Genomic DNA, 16,327 nt, shown 5'->3' with positions numbered 1-16,327 from the left:
CGGGGCGGGGAGCGGCGGCGGGGCCGGGCCGGCAACGCCACCCCCAGCGCCGCAGCGGCAGCGCAGAGCCGCTCAGCGCATCCCTCTCGCCCATGCCAGGTGCCTGTTCCCGGCTGCGCCGTGACTGAGGAGCGATGGGGCCTCTGCGGGAGAGCGGCAAGGTGAGGAGCCGGCGATGGACGGCGCGGCGGGGAGCGAGGAGAAGCAGGGGCAGGCAAATCGCGTCCTGCCCCCGCCCTGGGGGGGCGGAGGGGCCGGGATTTGCCTGCCCCTGCCTCGATGATGGAAGGAGGAGGGCACATCCGAGAGGTTCCTGACGGGGTGTCCCTTCCCGAGCAGGAGCAGAGGACGCAGCTGGAAAAGGAGGTGTCCCGCAGCCGCATCCCCCGCCTGGTCCTTCGGCCGCAGCAGAAGGGATCTCCCGCTTCCGAATCTCCCTTTTCGGAAGAGGAAAGCCGGGAATTCAACCCGCCCAGTTCCTCCGCGGGCTCCGGCAGGACTGTCAGCAGCAACAGCTTCTGCTCAGGTACCGCAGAGAGACCCCCCCCCCAGCCTCGGTGTCCCTGGGGAACGCCGTGTGCTCCACACGGCCACCCCCGAGGCTTCGCTGTCATCCTAGCCGCAGCATCTGTGTGTCGGGCTCCCATCGAGCCCGCATGAGCAATCCGTTTTGCCGGTGAAGAAGGGCAACCATTGATTTTTCCAGGGAAATCTAGTATCTGTTCTTTTAATATGTGTCCGTAAGCGACACCAGATGTTTCCATTTCGAGTTCTGCTATCCACTGCTAAAAAAGTTGGCGGTTTTATTGCGGCAGAAGCGTTGCTTTAAAGAGAAAGATTTGCCTTAACAACTGCAGCATGGTATTGAGGCATTTTGAAAAGCCCTTTAATCGAAAGTCGGTAAATCAGGGGAGTTGATATTAACGGTGTCAGACCGCAGATCCTTTTGGTTTTGTGACAATGGTCTCCATGAATTGGAACAGAATACGTAGGTGAAGTTTTCACTGTCATATTGAAATAAGTTTTGTTTATTTCAGAATTTAGGCTTCTCCTGATGAATGTGTCACCAGACATGAGTTGGGCATGATGGCTTCTCTACAGAGAGGGCAATGGATGAGTGATTGATCAGATGTAAATTACTACTCTCCAACTGTAGATCAAAAAATGTCATTCGCTCTTCAAAATGTTACATGAGGGACAACTTGAAAACCGATTTTTTTAATGTTAAATATTTGCCCTGTGTAGAGTTTAGCACAATTTAAATGCCTCAATTAGCAGTGAAAGACTCAGATGCCTACTAGTGGTAATTTTTTAGTTCAGTGAAACTCTTCACTGTAAATGACATTAATGCACATGCATAACGAAATTGAGGGTCACATAATGAACACCATTGGACTCTATATGCCTGTGGTAATTTAACAGGTATTTTTGGTGTGGAGAAATTTGTTTTCAATAGTCAGGTTTTTGGAAAGCGTAACATTCTTGGTGGTGGAATTGGAACTGCTACGTTAATGGTTGGCCTCAATGACCTTAGATGTCTTTACAACCTAAATGTTTCTATGATTCTGTGATTCTCTCATCTAAAAATCTGAATTATAACAAGTTTTTTTGCCATAGTTAATATCAGAGCAACTTCCTAAGCTTCCTTTTTTTAGTCCATAAAGTATTTTGAATTACCAGAGGTGTTCCTGGGAATAGACAGAAATGCTTGTATTTTTCTTGGTCTTCACTACAGTGGATCAGATTATTATTATTACTTTTTTAGCTCCTTTCTAAAAAACAGTGTATTGAACACAGTGTACAAGTTTTCCTAGATGAGAAACACAATATCCATGTTTGAGTCTAGCTTTGCCAGATTTTGCAATTCAGGCTCAGTGGAATGATCTATTTGGTTATTGTTTAATGAACAATGCAGAGCGTTAAACAAACATCACAGGATTGTAAGAATGCTGGAGTCTTTTTCCCATGCCTTTTAAATCCCTCCACCTTACCTGCTTGAGTTTGCCTGTTCCAGAGAAATATAATCTTTTGGATTACTAATGTATTACTAGAAATACATTATTTTCATGATCTCTCCCAAATGGCTGCTTTTCATCCTGATTTTTTTCCTTCTGTGTTGACAAGCCTTTCATCTTGATCACTGACATTTTTTACATCTTTTGGTTTTTGTTTTGTTCTTCAGATCCACTCAACACGTAGCTGCCACTGTCGTATACCCTTGCTGTCCCACTGCACTGCATAGGCTGTCTTGAGTCCCAGAAGCACGTTGTATTTATTCTGGGTGTGTCTGATCTCATGGCTTGACAGTTTTAAGGCACCTTTCACAGACATACTCCAGCATGCAGTTCTGGTCTCTTAACCTGCATCTTACTGCTTATCTCTTTTATTTATTTTTATTCATCTTTTATTATTTCATGAATGCTGCATTGATTTAGTTTGATTTTTCTTCCCCCCATGTGAGAGTTTTGTGTCTCTAAAGCTGCCTGCAGCACCCATACAGGTACACACTACATGGTTTGCTGCTCTGAGACTTCAGACCTTACATAGCCTTGGATCAGCTAAAGCACTGTCCTGCATCCCAGAACCTGGTTCAGTTGTTGCTAGGTTTGATGGATTTTTCACTGTGATGCAGGTACGACAACAGTCACTGATTTGATTTCCTCATTCTCTGACATCTCTTCTCTGTCTTCCACTTATGATCCTTCTTTATCATAGTTTGTCTAATTTAGAGTGAGATTCCCCAGGGGCAGCAGGTGGCTGCTAGTTCCTGTTTCTGGGGAGAGGATGGCAGTATGGAGCGGTGAGTGGAGTGGCCACAGCCCCCAACCTGCCTCTCCTGGTGCTGCTTAATTGAGAAGCAGCATGTGCAAAAAAGGTATTTAAAATTAGCAAGTAGTACATTTGGAAGATGAGAGCAGATGGGTCAATAATGGAGCAGTATGAAAAAGTTCATGAGCATTTGGATAAATTTCTTTTTTGTAATTTCTTTTGAGCCTTAAGCCCGAACATGTTTTTGATAAGCAGCAGATATTATGAATTCATCCCTGGAATAATTCCTTTCCTCTTTACCCTTCTCTTGTCAATTTGTTCTTTACCTTTATTCCATTATTATAGACACCAAGTAGTTATGATCTGTAAATTCTTTTTACCCCAATAGAATTTTTTTTTTCCCCTCATCCATTAAATATGTATTTTTTGCTTGATTCCCTAGAGCTTTTGATGTTGTCCATTTTTCCTGTGTGCTTACACTGATCTCAGTGCATAAGTGAAGGCTTGGAGTTCCTACTCTCTAAATGAGGGTAGATCTTGTAGGTATTACTGGTTTTGGGAACCATGGCAGTGCTGCAAGCGTGGTGGTAACAGCAAAAAATATCTCTTGGCAACAGAAAAGAGACTGTTTTTGTGATGCTTAGTTTCTTTTGAAGAAATTGTTAGTTCTGGCTGTGATAGGTTTTAAATTTGCATGATCAGCTCCCTCTTTGTCTTGTTTGAGTGAATCAAACCCTCACTTGATCATGTTGGTCAATTATTTGCAGTTGACTTTATGTCAGTTTTGCTTTGTAAGTCCATACAAAGCACAGCGAGAGTGTTAGTCATATCTGTGATATTCCTGACAAAATATGTTTTTAATATTCTTTGTTTCTGCCAAGTGAACATGGATGCTGTCTGGGTGCTGTGTAGGCAAGCTGAGCCTCTGTATCTGCATTCACCATGCACAACCCTTCCTTAAAACCTTAGAGCATCTGGGGTCCTGGGTGTCATCTGATATGGGAGCACTTCTCTCCTCTGGCTTGGATGTTAGCCACAGAACTCATACAATGGCAAATGATGAAAAAAACTCTCCAGCAGCTTTTTCTGGCTCAATTAGTACTGAGCACCTGTGTCATGCATGTTTTTTCTCCTAAGTTGCACCATTGGCTTCAAGTGGCTGCGTGCACTTACCTTGTCAGTTGGGCAGAGAATGCGATCCACAGCATCTCAGACAAGCACGGGATGGGTCCGTGGCAGAGCAGCTGCTGGGCCCTTGGTCATTCCAGTTACAGTGTTTGCCTTGTAAGAAATATTATACTTTGGGCGGGGCACAATCCTTGGTTTTGGTGTACATGTCCTTGGTTTGAAGTCAGCCTGTGCTAAGCTCCATAAGTGTATTTAGCTTTTCTTTTAAACTGGTTCAGTCGTTGCTAGGTTTGATGGATTTTTCACTGTGATGCAGGTATGACAACAGTCACTGACTTGATTTCCTCATTCTCTGACATTTTTTCTTTTAAAAAGGAATTTAGTCTGGGATATACTTTCTTTTCTACTTTCGATTTCTGAATAGCTCAGCTTTTAAATTTCTCTGTATGAAGATGACTTTTTACGTGGTACCTTTACAACAATGCCCAAGCTCTCTTTCAGCGTTTTCTAGAATGCCAGCTGCAGGAATTTTGGCAGGGAACGCAGGTAAGCTTTGGTACCCAAGATGCAGCTTTGCAGGAAGCACTTGTATATTTAATAATTGGTTCAGCAAAAGAATTTTTGAGGCAGAGGACTTGGTTTATAGCAAACAGTTCCTCTTTCTAGGGCTTAACTGTAAATCTTTTAATTAGACCAAATAGTCCTGTGAGCTATTGAAAACCAGTAGCATCTCTGTTCATGAATGATTGTGACTCACTGCAATGCAGTCTTCAAAAATAGGAGTCGAAGCTTTGTTTTTGCTTTTTCTTTAAAATTTCAAGATCTGGTTCAATGCTTATTCAAGTTCAATCCTTATTTCATAACTTGTTCTTTTCTGGGGTAAAGATTTTAATTAAATTTCATCGTTTGCATGTGTGGCACAATAAATGTGCTCATGTGCAGTGGCTGCACTGTAAGCCTGGGGTGTGGGTGCTGCAGCAGGAATCTCAGTGTTGCCATTCCTTGCTCACTTGCTCCTGTGCACACTCCCCTTGAACTCAGAGGTTATTTGCCAGTTGGCCCAGCTATTGGTGGATGCTGGGACTGAGTTCACAGTGTGTGTCAAAAAAAGCATGTAGGCTTTAGGCAGGCTTATTAGGTCCATGTGAATGCACAACCCATTTTGCTTGCCACAGACAAGAAGAAGAGGTTGTACAACTGTTACTGAACTGTACCTTCTTGCACTCCAGTAAATAATTTCTCTGTTAGGACATTGAAGCAGGTTGCCTTATAAATCAGCTAGCCTTGGAGGCTACACTAAATAAGTACATGTAGTGGAATATATATTCCTGAATAGAAATAGATACAGAAAGCTAAATTTTTCATATTTTAAGAAGTCAACAGATTGAGGCCAGACAGTTAGTTTAAATTACTGAAAGTAATTGCTCCTATTATTTGTTTGCATATATGTGTATATTACTATGGCAACAGTGAGTTCTCTCATTCTTGTTTCTTGTTATAAGAAATTTTTTTTTTTAAATAGTTCCTTACTGGTTTTTGTGTTTGATTTTTAGTTTGAGTTACTGATTCAAAGAAACATGCTTAAAAGTTCTCAAGTATGTGATACTAAAAATTAGATTCTTTTTCCTGCAGTCCTTTATGCTATGCTTTTCCACAATCATTTTGCCTTTTTTTCAGACTTCTGGAGGTCTTTTCTAGCACTTTTGTTTGCAGCACTTTGTAAGGCAGTTCAGTGATGACTGTGATATTAATTTACAAAAACATTGAAACAAAATCTGCTTTCAAAAATACACATATGGCCTTTTTGCATGAGGGTGACACTGGTGACATGCTTCCCTTTCTCACTGCTGCTTCCCTAGAGAATTTCCTGCTGGGCAGCTTACATGCAATAATTTATTATTTCTTCATATTGTGAGCCACCAGTTCAGTTTCTGTGGCACAGAGAGCTGTTCCAAACATGGAAATGAGAAAAGTGCCTAGGTACTAAAGAGCAAAGTCTGCTCATTCCCCAGTTTTTGGCCTTTCCCTGCTTCCCTTTCAACTTCAGTATTTATTCCCCCTGACTAAGTAACAATCCTTTTGTTCCTCTTGCCACACAACAACATCTGGGAGCCAAAATATTTGACCTTTTGGATGTTTTTTATCACCTTTTTATGTATCTATCAGTACTGTGTGTTGGGGTCTCCTCTCCCCACTGTGTAGCCCTGGGAGAGGGGCCCTGAGGGCACAGACACGGGGTTTCCCTGCCCCTGCTCAGCCTCGTTCCCATTGGTTGGTTTGTGTTCCCTGCGCGGGCAGAAGGACCCTTGGTCCGTGACTGGAACAGTTCCTGGGCAGAGCCCCGGCCATGCGGCTGGAGAAATAAACATCTCTGAAACATCTACCAAGAATCTGTCTGTCCATATATATTTCCTTTCCACGGGACTCCTGGTTTGATATATGCGTGTTGCAGTATCCCCACTGCAACACTGTAAACCTTTAAAACCTGACCCAGAGCCTCCTGGGGTCAGTAGGACAGTTCCCGTTCTCTCTGGAACGTTTTGCATGGTGTCCTGAGAACAGTCACCCTTTCTGCTTCACCTCAGCCTTTCTACTGCCCTTTTAGTTGCAGCTTGTTGTGTACTATGGGCTGAATTCTAAATAACATGTATTTTCTTCACCAAAAATGCATAATCCGATACTTTCTTTTTACAGTGCTTTTCATGCAACTTTCTATTGAGTTGAATATTGTCATGCACTCTGAAGAAAATCACAGCTTGTAGCAGGATGAAACTTTAATCAGAAGTCTTGGATTTACATGGTGTTAAAAAAGAATCTTGATGCTTTAAGAGAAATTCAACATTACGTATTTTAGCCCTACGTTTATAGGATTAGTATATATCCATGAAATTTTGGAACGGTGTTTGATGTGTATGTGACTAGATTCTGTGGTGCTGCTAAGTGCCACTCTGGGCTTGAGGATAGTTAAAAGAGGAAAGAAAAATATGCATGAAACAACAGTGGATAGAATATATGTAATTTCCTTCCGTGAGAAGGTGAGGAGTGCAACCTTCTGAGGTGGTGTTTGAAGCTGTGAGGGTCACAGCTGTTTGCTGTTAGCCATGGAGGCAGACCTATATGAGACCAAACAAGTATAATGTGTTGCACCATTTGAGGAATAGGTACAAATTTCTTTGTGGTCTATTGAAGATTTTTATTTCCAGAAATGGTACCTTCAAAACTGGAAAGAATATTTCTGATTTCTTTCTTTGCTGCATAATGGAATAAACCATATAAAACCACACAGAAACCCATCTATATATACACATATATTTACCCTTAATGTTAATATTAAACAGATAATATTTCTTATACTGGATATAGTCAATGCTTTCCCACCAGAGGCAGAAGCAGTGGTTCCACTTCCAGCTGTTGTCCTCAGAAAAGGTCTACTAAATGAGGTCTACTAAAGTGCTTAAACCCATACCAAACAGAAAATACTCTTCTTTATCTCTTTTTTAGACTCTTTCCTATCCTTACCTTTAGTTAAAACTTCTCTATAAAATTTTCAAATAGATTTTTCAGTCCTTTATCATCTTAAGCACCTTGTCCAGATGTTTTCTGTGATGTGATAATGATACTCAGGGAGCTGTGCTTTTCCTGACCACAATGCTCTCCTAGTAACAGTAATATTTTTATTGATATTTTTACTAGTAAGCCCTTATGCTTCTCTTCTGTAATACACCATTAGTGGGGCTATAAATGTAATAACAAAGCCAGTAAGCCACAATTGCATAGTCCTCTTTTTTTTTCAGATGTTTTGACAGAGCTGTCCTGTTTGTTAGTGAAATGTTCAAGTAGAAGGAACATTAGTAGATTTGCTGCCAAAATCAATTAAAATTAGCTACTTCAGTATGACTTAGCAGTTGTATAGTCAGACATCAAGAGCAGATACCTTTAAAGACAGGTTTATGTGAAATCCTGCATTGCAAAAGATGCCCAAGCTTAGGAGCCGGTCAGTCCATCTTTTTTCACCTTCCTCTGCCCTCGTCTGTATAATCTTAGCCTGTCAGCACTCCTGCCATGCTGTGACTGAACAGAGAGGGCCTCTTACCAAAGTCAGTGAGCAGCTCAGATACTAAATTTTCTGCAGTGGCCATTGGTGGTCAGCCTGTGGGTGTGACAGAAGCAAGGTCCAAGGGGCTGGTGAGCAAAAGGTGTAGAAGTTGCCTGTACATTAATGATCCTCAGCAACCAAAGATGTTTAGTCTTGATTTTACTGGGTTTGATTTTATGACTAGAACATTACAGTAAAAAGCTCCAGCTTGAAAGATGGACTGTGAATAGCAGGGTGTTTTCCAGCTGTGGAATATCTAACCAAAGAAAAAGCATTTAGGTTGTAGGGACCTGTGGAGATCATTTCATCCAGCCTCCTTTTTGAAGCTGGACTGTTCCCAGCACATCCCAGCAGCCATGCATTTGTCTGTGGGAGTCTAGAAACCCTTCAAGGACAGGAGTTTGCCCAGCATCTGTAGGTGACCTCAGGGAGTGGTGAAGCTGCTAGCCAGCCTTTGTTCACAAGCAAAATGGAGCATAGTTAATTCAAGTTCTGCCTGCAGAGACACCAAGATTAAATGTGGAAATTATTTGCATAGCAGGATTTTGCATAAGTAGGCTTCCTCTCTTTTCCTGACCCTGCTGTAGTTTTCCTTGTGCTTCAGCTCTGCTTTACTCTGTTTGACTTTTGGTAAGAGACTTGCCTCACAAGTACATGATATTCTGAGAAATTTTCTTAAATACCTAGCCAAACAGGTCTGAAAAAGAGTTAAGAAATGAGTTTTAACTTGACCAGAAGGACCAAAACTAGTAGCATTTTTAGGACTCTACTTTTAGTGAAGTTAATAAATATTTTTTCCCACAGTCTGTTTGATTTTGCAAGCAACAAATTGTTACTAGCAAATTATTAAACTTACAGAGTACATATGATCACCTACTGGAATGGCCTCAGTAAAAATGAGAAGTTTTATACAATCAGGAGCTGAGGAGAATATTCATGTTTCTTACCTTAGGCTGTGCTCCCTCAGTGGATGCTGGGAATGCGAGGGTGCCTCCAGAGGCATGAGGTGCGATTTATGAGGGTTGAGACCCTCATGGTGTGGATGTGAATATGCTCCTACCTCTGCCTTTCTATGTGTACTACTAATTTAATATTATTATGTTTCATCTGCTGCTTTTACTGTGTTTCCCAGTTGTTCCAGAATGACACTGTGAATCTCCCATTAGCAGTTTTTTCTGCCTGGGCACTGAGCCCTTACTGGTTCAGCTGCCCAGGTCTGAGCAGTGGTTGTATTAGTCCGTGGAGAGATCCTCCAGGCAGTGACTCAGAGGACTGTGGTGACTTAGCCTGAATGGGGCTGTCCTTCTGACTCACCCTCCAGAGGAACCTTTCTCTCAGTTTAACACAGAAAGAGCCTTACAGGTGGAAGGTAGGTGTTGTATTCCCTTTGGTGTCCATCAGCAACTTTAGTAATTGCATAAACACCCCTGTGCTACAAGGCTAGTCTTAAAAAGAAAACAAAAACAGTTCAAAAACTGGGGGTCAAAAAAGATGAGGCAGACAAGCAGACTGGGAGATTACCTTGAAAAATTCTGAAATACCCTTCGTGGTACCCTCACTGCCAATAGCCAGCTTGCAGTGCACCATCCTGGCAGAGCTGTGGCTACCCACACTAACAGATTCTGAGATGAATGGAAACATAACCATCAGGTAAAAGCCAGGAAATTGTTTTTGTCTTGGTACACTGAACATTTAAAATTTCATTAGAGCCACACGTTTAATTCCAGAATCCACATTACTTGGTGGAAATTCAGAGTTACGTACAGCCTGAACACTGGTCAAGGGAACCTTAGGAGGAGACGAATGTTGGACAGTGAAATAGGGATCAGGCAGGAACTGGACAGTTCAGTGTCACAGGAGTGCCTAACTTGATCTGGCAGCTAGGAGTGAAAGTAAAAAGAAGTCCATGCTTCCTCAGCAAGAGCATTATTAATTATTTAGATGTGTTATATAAGGAGGTTGTATATTCAATATTTCTTGAAGCCTTTAGGAAAAGGCAGTATTTTTTTAAAGAAGGTTCTAAGGGCATATTCTAATGAACCTTCTAAAGTATCTGTGCTGAGAAAATCATCACATCTCAACAACAGCCTAAAAGTGTACAAGAACAAGTATTTTTGTCAATTGTTAAGAGTATTATTATCTTTAACGCTGTTTATATTTTGACTTCACAATTTAAAAGTTAGTCAGGGCATACAAATGTCAGAATGCTCTGAGCAACTTTTCTGATGGTTTGTTTGAGGAGACACTATCCCGTGCTTGGTTTTGAATCTTGGCAGTCATGTCTGATCTGGGAGAGGCCTTGGACATAGAATTTCAAATTATGAAATCCAGCTGATGTTCAAAGGAAAAGCCAATTCCCAGAATGCTCCTAGGAGGCCCCTGTGAAAAAAAAAGACACTATGAAAGAAAGCAATGGAAGTTGTGTGTTACAAATTCATGTGATTTTCCCTCTTGTGCAAGTAAATGCAGGCAAGATCAGAAGTACAGGCTTTCACAGCACTATTTGTCAGCTTCCTCTTTTTTTGTCTTCCTGATGCTGATGTGCCTGAGAAGGTAAATCAGGTCTACCTGCATTCCTGAGAAGTCTGGTTCTGAAGTCCTTACAGGGGCAAAACTCCTGTTGAGTTACAAGGTTGAATCCTTAACTGGCCTTGCTGATGCACATCATATCTTCAGCGGAAAGTGAATCCCATTGTGGGCTCATCTGCTCCTGTTGCCCACTTTTTTGAGAGAGATTCCTTTTCTTGGCCCATTTCTAGGCAGGTGGAGGTCTTCACTTCCTTCTGTCAGAGTTGCCAGCAGGGTTTAGGAGGAGCCACAGGTGTGGGGGAGATATGAACGCACCATGCTGCAGTCACATCGTTCTGCTTGCAGGTGAGAAGCAGAGGAGTCATTGCAGCAGTGAGCAGGGAGGGTGGTCAGGCTGTCTGGAGATGGAGGGGGAATCAGGTCCATGTCAGGGTCCACAGGGAAGTTGGCTGCTCTCCTCTGGATTAAATACAAATAAATAGCCTGTTAAGGTTTCAAAAGCAGGAAAGATGAAGGTAGGTGCAGGCAATTTGGCTGGCACTAAGCAGCTGGAGAGCACCTCACTCTTCACCAGGACTTTTCCTTGTGCCAGGAGAGTGAGCTGTGGATCAGGTGGATCCCCACAATGTACAGCAGAGCTTTGCTTGCTTTGGTGGTGAGCACCAGCATTTCATAGGCAGCTCTTCCATTCTGTGGTAGTAAACATTTTGATTATTCAAAAGAATGACACAGAAAAATCTTTCTCTACAGCTTGCCCTAGTTCTGGAAAATTTATAGTTTTGTTCATATTTCTGGGTAATAGTAGAAGGATTAGAAGTTGTACATTACATAAAAGATAACAAATGATCAGAGGAGAGGGAGTACAATAAAATCATTAATTGACTGCAACTGGAGTGGGAGTGCTCACCTGGTTATTGGTGTATCTAATGGGTACAAGGAGTATGAGTAGAGAAGAGCTATTCTTCTTTGTGCCAGGCTCATTTGTTCTTTTAAAATATGTCCTGTTGGAATGAAAGCTGAAGTTGTTAACAGTAAAACGAGGATATGTAGGTATGACATAATCTGATGGCACAGGGTCACCAGTGTGATATCACCAGCAATGTTGGGGGCTGGTAAATAAAACATTTTTTATGCTATTTTAGTATGCATTCTTTAGCTGCCTTATTTCCTAATTGCAGTTAGTTTTACACATTTGGGGTTTTTAATGCCCCAATTTTTAACGCTGTAGTTGAGTTCTTTCATTGTTTAAATTTCATCAGCTCCTGTGGTTCTTCCAGGTTGCATCGCTACAGCTTTGGGAGGTACTTCTACATAAAGTCTCCCATATAAAACAGATCTGTGAGGTCTTCAGAACCTGTGCAGGTATTGCAGTAACTTTATTGGTGGAGAGATGAGGTAAATAGTTTCTTTTGGGTTTGGGGGGAGGTTTTGGGAGAGGGATTTGCTTGGGTTTTTGTTTCTTGTTTTGAGGGGGTTTTTGTTTGTTTAGGGCTTTTTTGTTGTTTTTTTGTTCTAACAAAGTTTGGAAACTAATGCCACATACAGAAACATGTAAGTGGAAAAGTCGTAATTAAAAACAAACTGCACAAGCTGTCACTTATTTCTGAATATATTTGATTATAAATGTTGGTGTGCTTCTAAAAAGAAGATGCTTTGGACATGGCTAAAGGAGCTACTTAAATGCAGTTCAGAAGCTCACTCAGTGGTGCTGATCCACTGTCCTGCAGGTAACTTTCACTCAGCCTGCAGAAAAGACTCTAAATGTTGGAGAAAGGGAAACAGATGCTGACCTGGGAGGAATGGCCACCTTCTCTCTTCTTTGTGTTGAGTTATATTGTGATGTTGATGGGAATGGAAAGGATAAAAAGTAAACTAAAGTCATGTGGGGAGCAATCCTGCTTTAGTCAGGTTGAATGTGGGGACAGGCTGGAAAGCTTATTAGCAGTTTTCTCTTTTCTGTGATTTTGCTAGGGACTAATTCTGAGTTGCAGAAGGCAGCAGCAAGATGGCAAAAAGAGATGCTTTTTGGCTTAACTGGGATGATTTGAAAGAATTAAATATGATTAAGATGGATTAGGTGCTTTGCATTGTTACTGGCCTTTGTGCCCTGGGAGGTGTTTCTGGCAGTAACTGGGTTGCCCCTTGGCTTGGCATCATGCCTGGCACTTGACAGAGGCCCGGGATGCAACACCTCAGGCTGCTGGCTGCTCCTGCAGCGTAATGCATACAGCTTGCTCTGGACAGTCAGCACCTGGGGGTACCTTGCTCAGGACTGAAGGCAGGATGTGGAGAAATGAGAAGCAGAACATTGGAACAAATGAGTAAGGGTAAAACTGGCCAGTCATGAAGGAAAACTGGATCACATGAAAGGATGAAGTTTTTCTACTGTATTGAGGGAGCAATAGCTAACAAAAGCAAAAACTGTTCTTTCCTGCAGAGGGGAGGTGGGCAGAAAGGTGGTAGATGGATATGGGGTGTCCCTTCTGCCTCATAAATGTGCAGTCATACACTGACTTTTAAGTCAATATGCCCATGCAAAGCTCAGTGCAAAATGAGACTTGACCTACATTGTGAACAGGGTGGAAGAGGTAAGTGCAAAATGGTCATGCAAATTATTTGGCGCAGTTGCAGGTACTTCTTTGGGTTTCATGTTAGGTAAAGATAATGCATCAGGAGAAGAGTGCAATTGCATAATTTAGATGGCAGCTTTCATTTTGTCCTGGTAAAGAACAATCAGATTTCTCCAGAAGAGTCTGAGTAGCGTGCTTGGTTTTGTTGTGTATCAATTAAACCACCACGACTTACAGGGGAACTGCAATTACTCCAGATTACATGGGACGTGATTAGATGAAGTTGGGGTTTGATATGTGGATTTCATTCAAAATTTGCATTCAGTTGTTAAGAGCTGGAGTGTTTGTATCCCTGGAGGTCAGGAACCTGGGTCTGTTCCCAAGGGGGCTGTTGATGCCTGGGAATGCTGGTGTGCCCTCAGAGGAATTAAGCTTTAAACAAAAGCAGTCTGTGTATAACCCACTCTCTTCAGAACCAGGTACCTCACAGCCTCTTGTCAAGAATGGAAGAGTTCTATGATCATGGTTGCTTTTAAAGAAAAGATAATTTTGAGGAGCCTGTATTAATTCCAGTTAAATGAAATTCCTGACTGTGTGCGTGTGGGCTGTAGGTTCTCTTGTTATTCAGATACGGGAACATTTCTTGAAGGAGAGCATGTGGGCCATGCTTGCTCTGCAGCCGGTATGCACTGCGCGACATTTGTGTCTTGTGTATCTTCATGCTGCAGTATTCCTTAACCTTGCTAAAGGAATTCATCTTATATTGGAATTTTCATTATGTAGCCCCTGATTTTGCATTTTGCCAGACTGAGCAAAACAAGTACTTGCCCTTTTAGCCTGCCATAAGGTATTCAAGATTTCTTCACAAAATGGATGAAACAAATAGCTTCTCACCAGGTTTCAGAGCCAAGGTTGTGCAATATCACTTACTGTAAAGAGTTGTAGTTCAAATACTCTTTCTTTTATTCTGCTAACTTCATATACTTATTAGGTAGAAATGTTGATGTTTTCCCTTTTCTCTTCAGATGACACTGGCTGTCCTAGTAGCCAGTCAGTATCTCCAGTTAAGACTCCTTCTGATGCTGGAAACAGTCCAATCAGTTTTTGCACTGGTAGCGATGGAGACTTTTCCAGGAAGAAGTTCAGTCCAGGGTCAATGAGTGAAGGGAATACACAGCTGGCTCGATATAAGAAGGAGACAAAGGCGAGCCTTGTAAAGCCCGGTGAGTATAATTCCTTTCATTTCCTTAATTACATTTTCTAATTTACTGGTATATTTACAGGTGTCTACATACACTGTGTTGTGCTACCTGTGATACCACTAATGCTGATAGTAAATAAAATAGTTGGCTTCTTTCTGTGGAGCCACCCGAAAGATATGAAGACACTATTGTTACTGTCTTTTTCATGGAAATACAATTAACTGACATCTTCACTTTCTTTTATGAGGCTTGATGGTGATGTCAAATAGCTTAAATGGATTTTATTCTGTTTCATAGTAATTGCACACATATTTCACTGCCCGAAGATAAATGACTCTTAATATGAGAGAAAAGTCTTGTGATGTCCTTAGATATATTGTTGAATCCTGCCTAAAGTTTGTGCTGCCAGGCTCTGATAGCTCTGGGGATAGCAGATGTCAGACCAAGGCAAAAGGACAGGCAGTCTGTGTGTGGGAGTTGGGCAGATTTGGACCTGTACTGCAACTGCTGGATCAAGAGTGTATCTCCAGTGCCTCGGGCTAATGGGCCACCCCAGACCACTAGCTAAATCATCACCTGCTTGTGGCACATCCAAGAGTAAATACTCAGGTGTGCCATTGGTTCCTGTAATTTTAGTGAATAGATACAAAACATTTATATCATTTGATTCATGTACAGGCAGCTCTTGATTACAAATGGTCAGGATATTTGTGCTGCTATTTAATTAATCATGGAGACAGAGTTGGCCCTGCATAGAGCCAGCTGCAGAACTGACATCGTTTATGAGCTCAGGTACCTCCTGGCTATATTGTTTCCTGAGTCATTTTACCTCTGGAAGCAATTTAGATACTTTCATGAAGGGCCAGCTCAGATTTGCCAGCACCATGTTTAATCCAGAAACAGTAGAGAATCTGTTGCAAAATCTCTTCACTGGCTTGGTCATTGGAAGGGCTGATTAAGGCTGCCTTAGTACTATCCCTGCAAGTTCTTTGGCTCATTTCATAGCACCATGTTACTTGAGTGTTCCCAGTCTCCCACTGCTGTGCATAGTGGGTGATAGGTAATACTTCTTACAAGGTTTGCAGTGAATGTGGTATATGACAGTCAAATCTACAGCTGTGGCTACCACAACCAATTTGTTTGTGAATATGAATGGCACTTATCAAAATGTGAATAATGAATGCGAAGGGTTTTTTCTAATGAAGAGTCCTATACTCACGGAGAGGAGTTATGCACCTTTTTCAGTAAATTACTTCACTGTTTTCAATTTTACACTTAAATTGCCTTATAATATGAAGTTACTAGGCTTTTGCAGTAATCAGCAACCGGGTCTGTTTTACAGAGTACTTCTAAGTTCCTCCTGCCAAATACCTCACACTTTTTTAGTGGAAAGCTGTTCAAAATCACATCATAGGGAATGTGAGAGCTGACACAAGTGAGGGACATTTCAGACATGGATGCAAGGGGACAGCTGGGGTTCATTTTCCTCGGTGTTGGCCACAGGGGTTAATGTGATTTTCTTCCATTGCTACCTCATTTTGTGGCTTCAGGTGGACCCAGTCTCTTCCCCCTGACCTACTTGTACATGAATTTCTGGTTGCTCAGTCTAGAAGATGTAGCCATTGTGCAAAGAGGAGGCGTCACCATGCAGCAAAACACACAAGGAGTAATAGGGGATCAAAAGAAGGGAAGTGGGATATGGAAGAGAATAACAGCAACATGTTCTTGTCATACATAAAAGAGATTGCGTGTAATTTTCTCTTTACCAAAAGCCCTTCTTGATTTATAGAGATTATATCTACTTCATATTAATCTGAAATGGCTTGGTGACAATGACTATATAGCAGGAGTCAGATATGAGAGACAAAAATCCAACCTACCACTATTTTTTACCATGTCCTGCACTACATTTTTTACACAAGTATATCAATCACTATGCACCTTCAAAATTCCTGTCATTTTGCTGAAAATCTGTCTGTTTCCAGGATTCTTCTCTTGGAACTTGCTGAATCTCAGAAGAAACATTTACACAA

General features: G+C 41.8%; 1 protein-coding gene across 2 annotated transcripts in view; it reads left to right on the top strand.

The window, feature by feature from the left end:
• The first annotated feature begins 25 nt into the window (after positions 1–25).
• SYBU (syntabulin) overlaps positions 26–16,327 on the top strand; it is a 40,875-nt gene continuing 24,573 nt past the window's right edge. For both annotated transcript variants that reach the window (XM_042035701.1, XM_042035700.1), the window contains exons 1-3: positions 26–161; positions 340–526; positions 14,118–14,315. In XM_042035701.1, coding sequence (XP_041891635.1) covers positions 135–161; positions 340–526; positions 14,118–14,315 — 412 coding nt within the window. In that variant the 5' untranslated portion in view covers positions 26–134. The remainder of the gene's footprint in view (positions 162–339; positions 527–14,117; positions 14,316–16,327) is intronic.

This window comes from Corvus kubaryi, unplaced genomic scaffold (genome assembly GCF_017639235.1).
Source record: "Corvus kubaryi isolate FWS band 111438036 unplaced genomic scaffold, C.kubaryi_AGA036_p1.0 37385, whole genome shotgun sequence".
NCBI classification, from domain to species: Eukaryota; Metazoa; Chordata; class Aves; order Passeriformes; family Corvidae; genus Corvus; species Corvus kubaryi.
The sequence above is the reverse complement of the archived record's forward strand: the minus strand, read 5'-3'. Positions and strand labels throughout refer to the sequence as shown.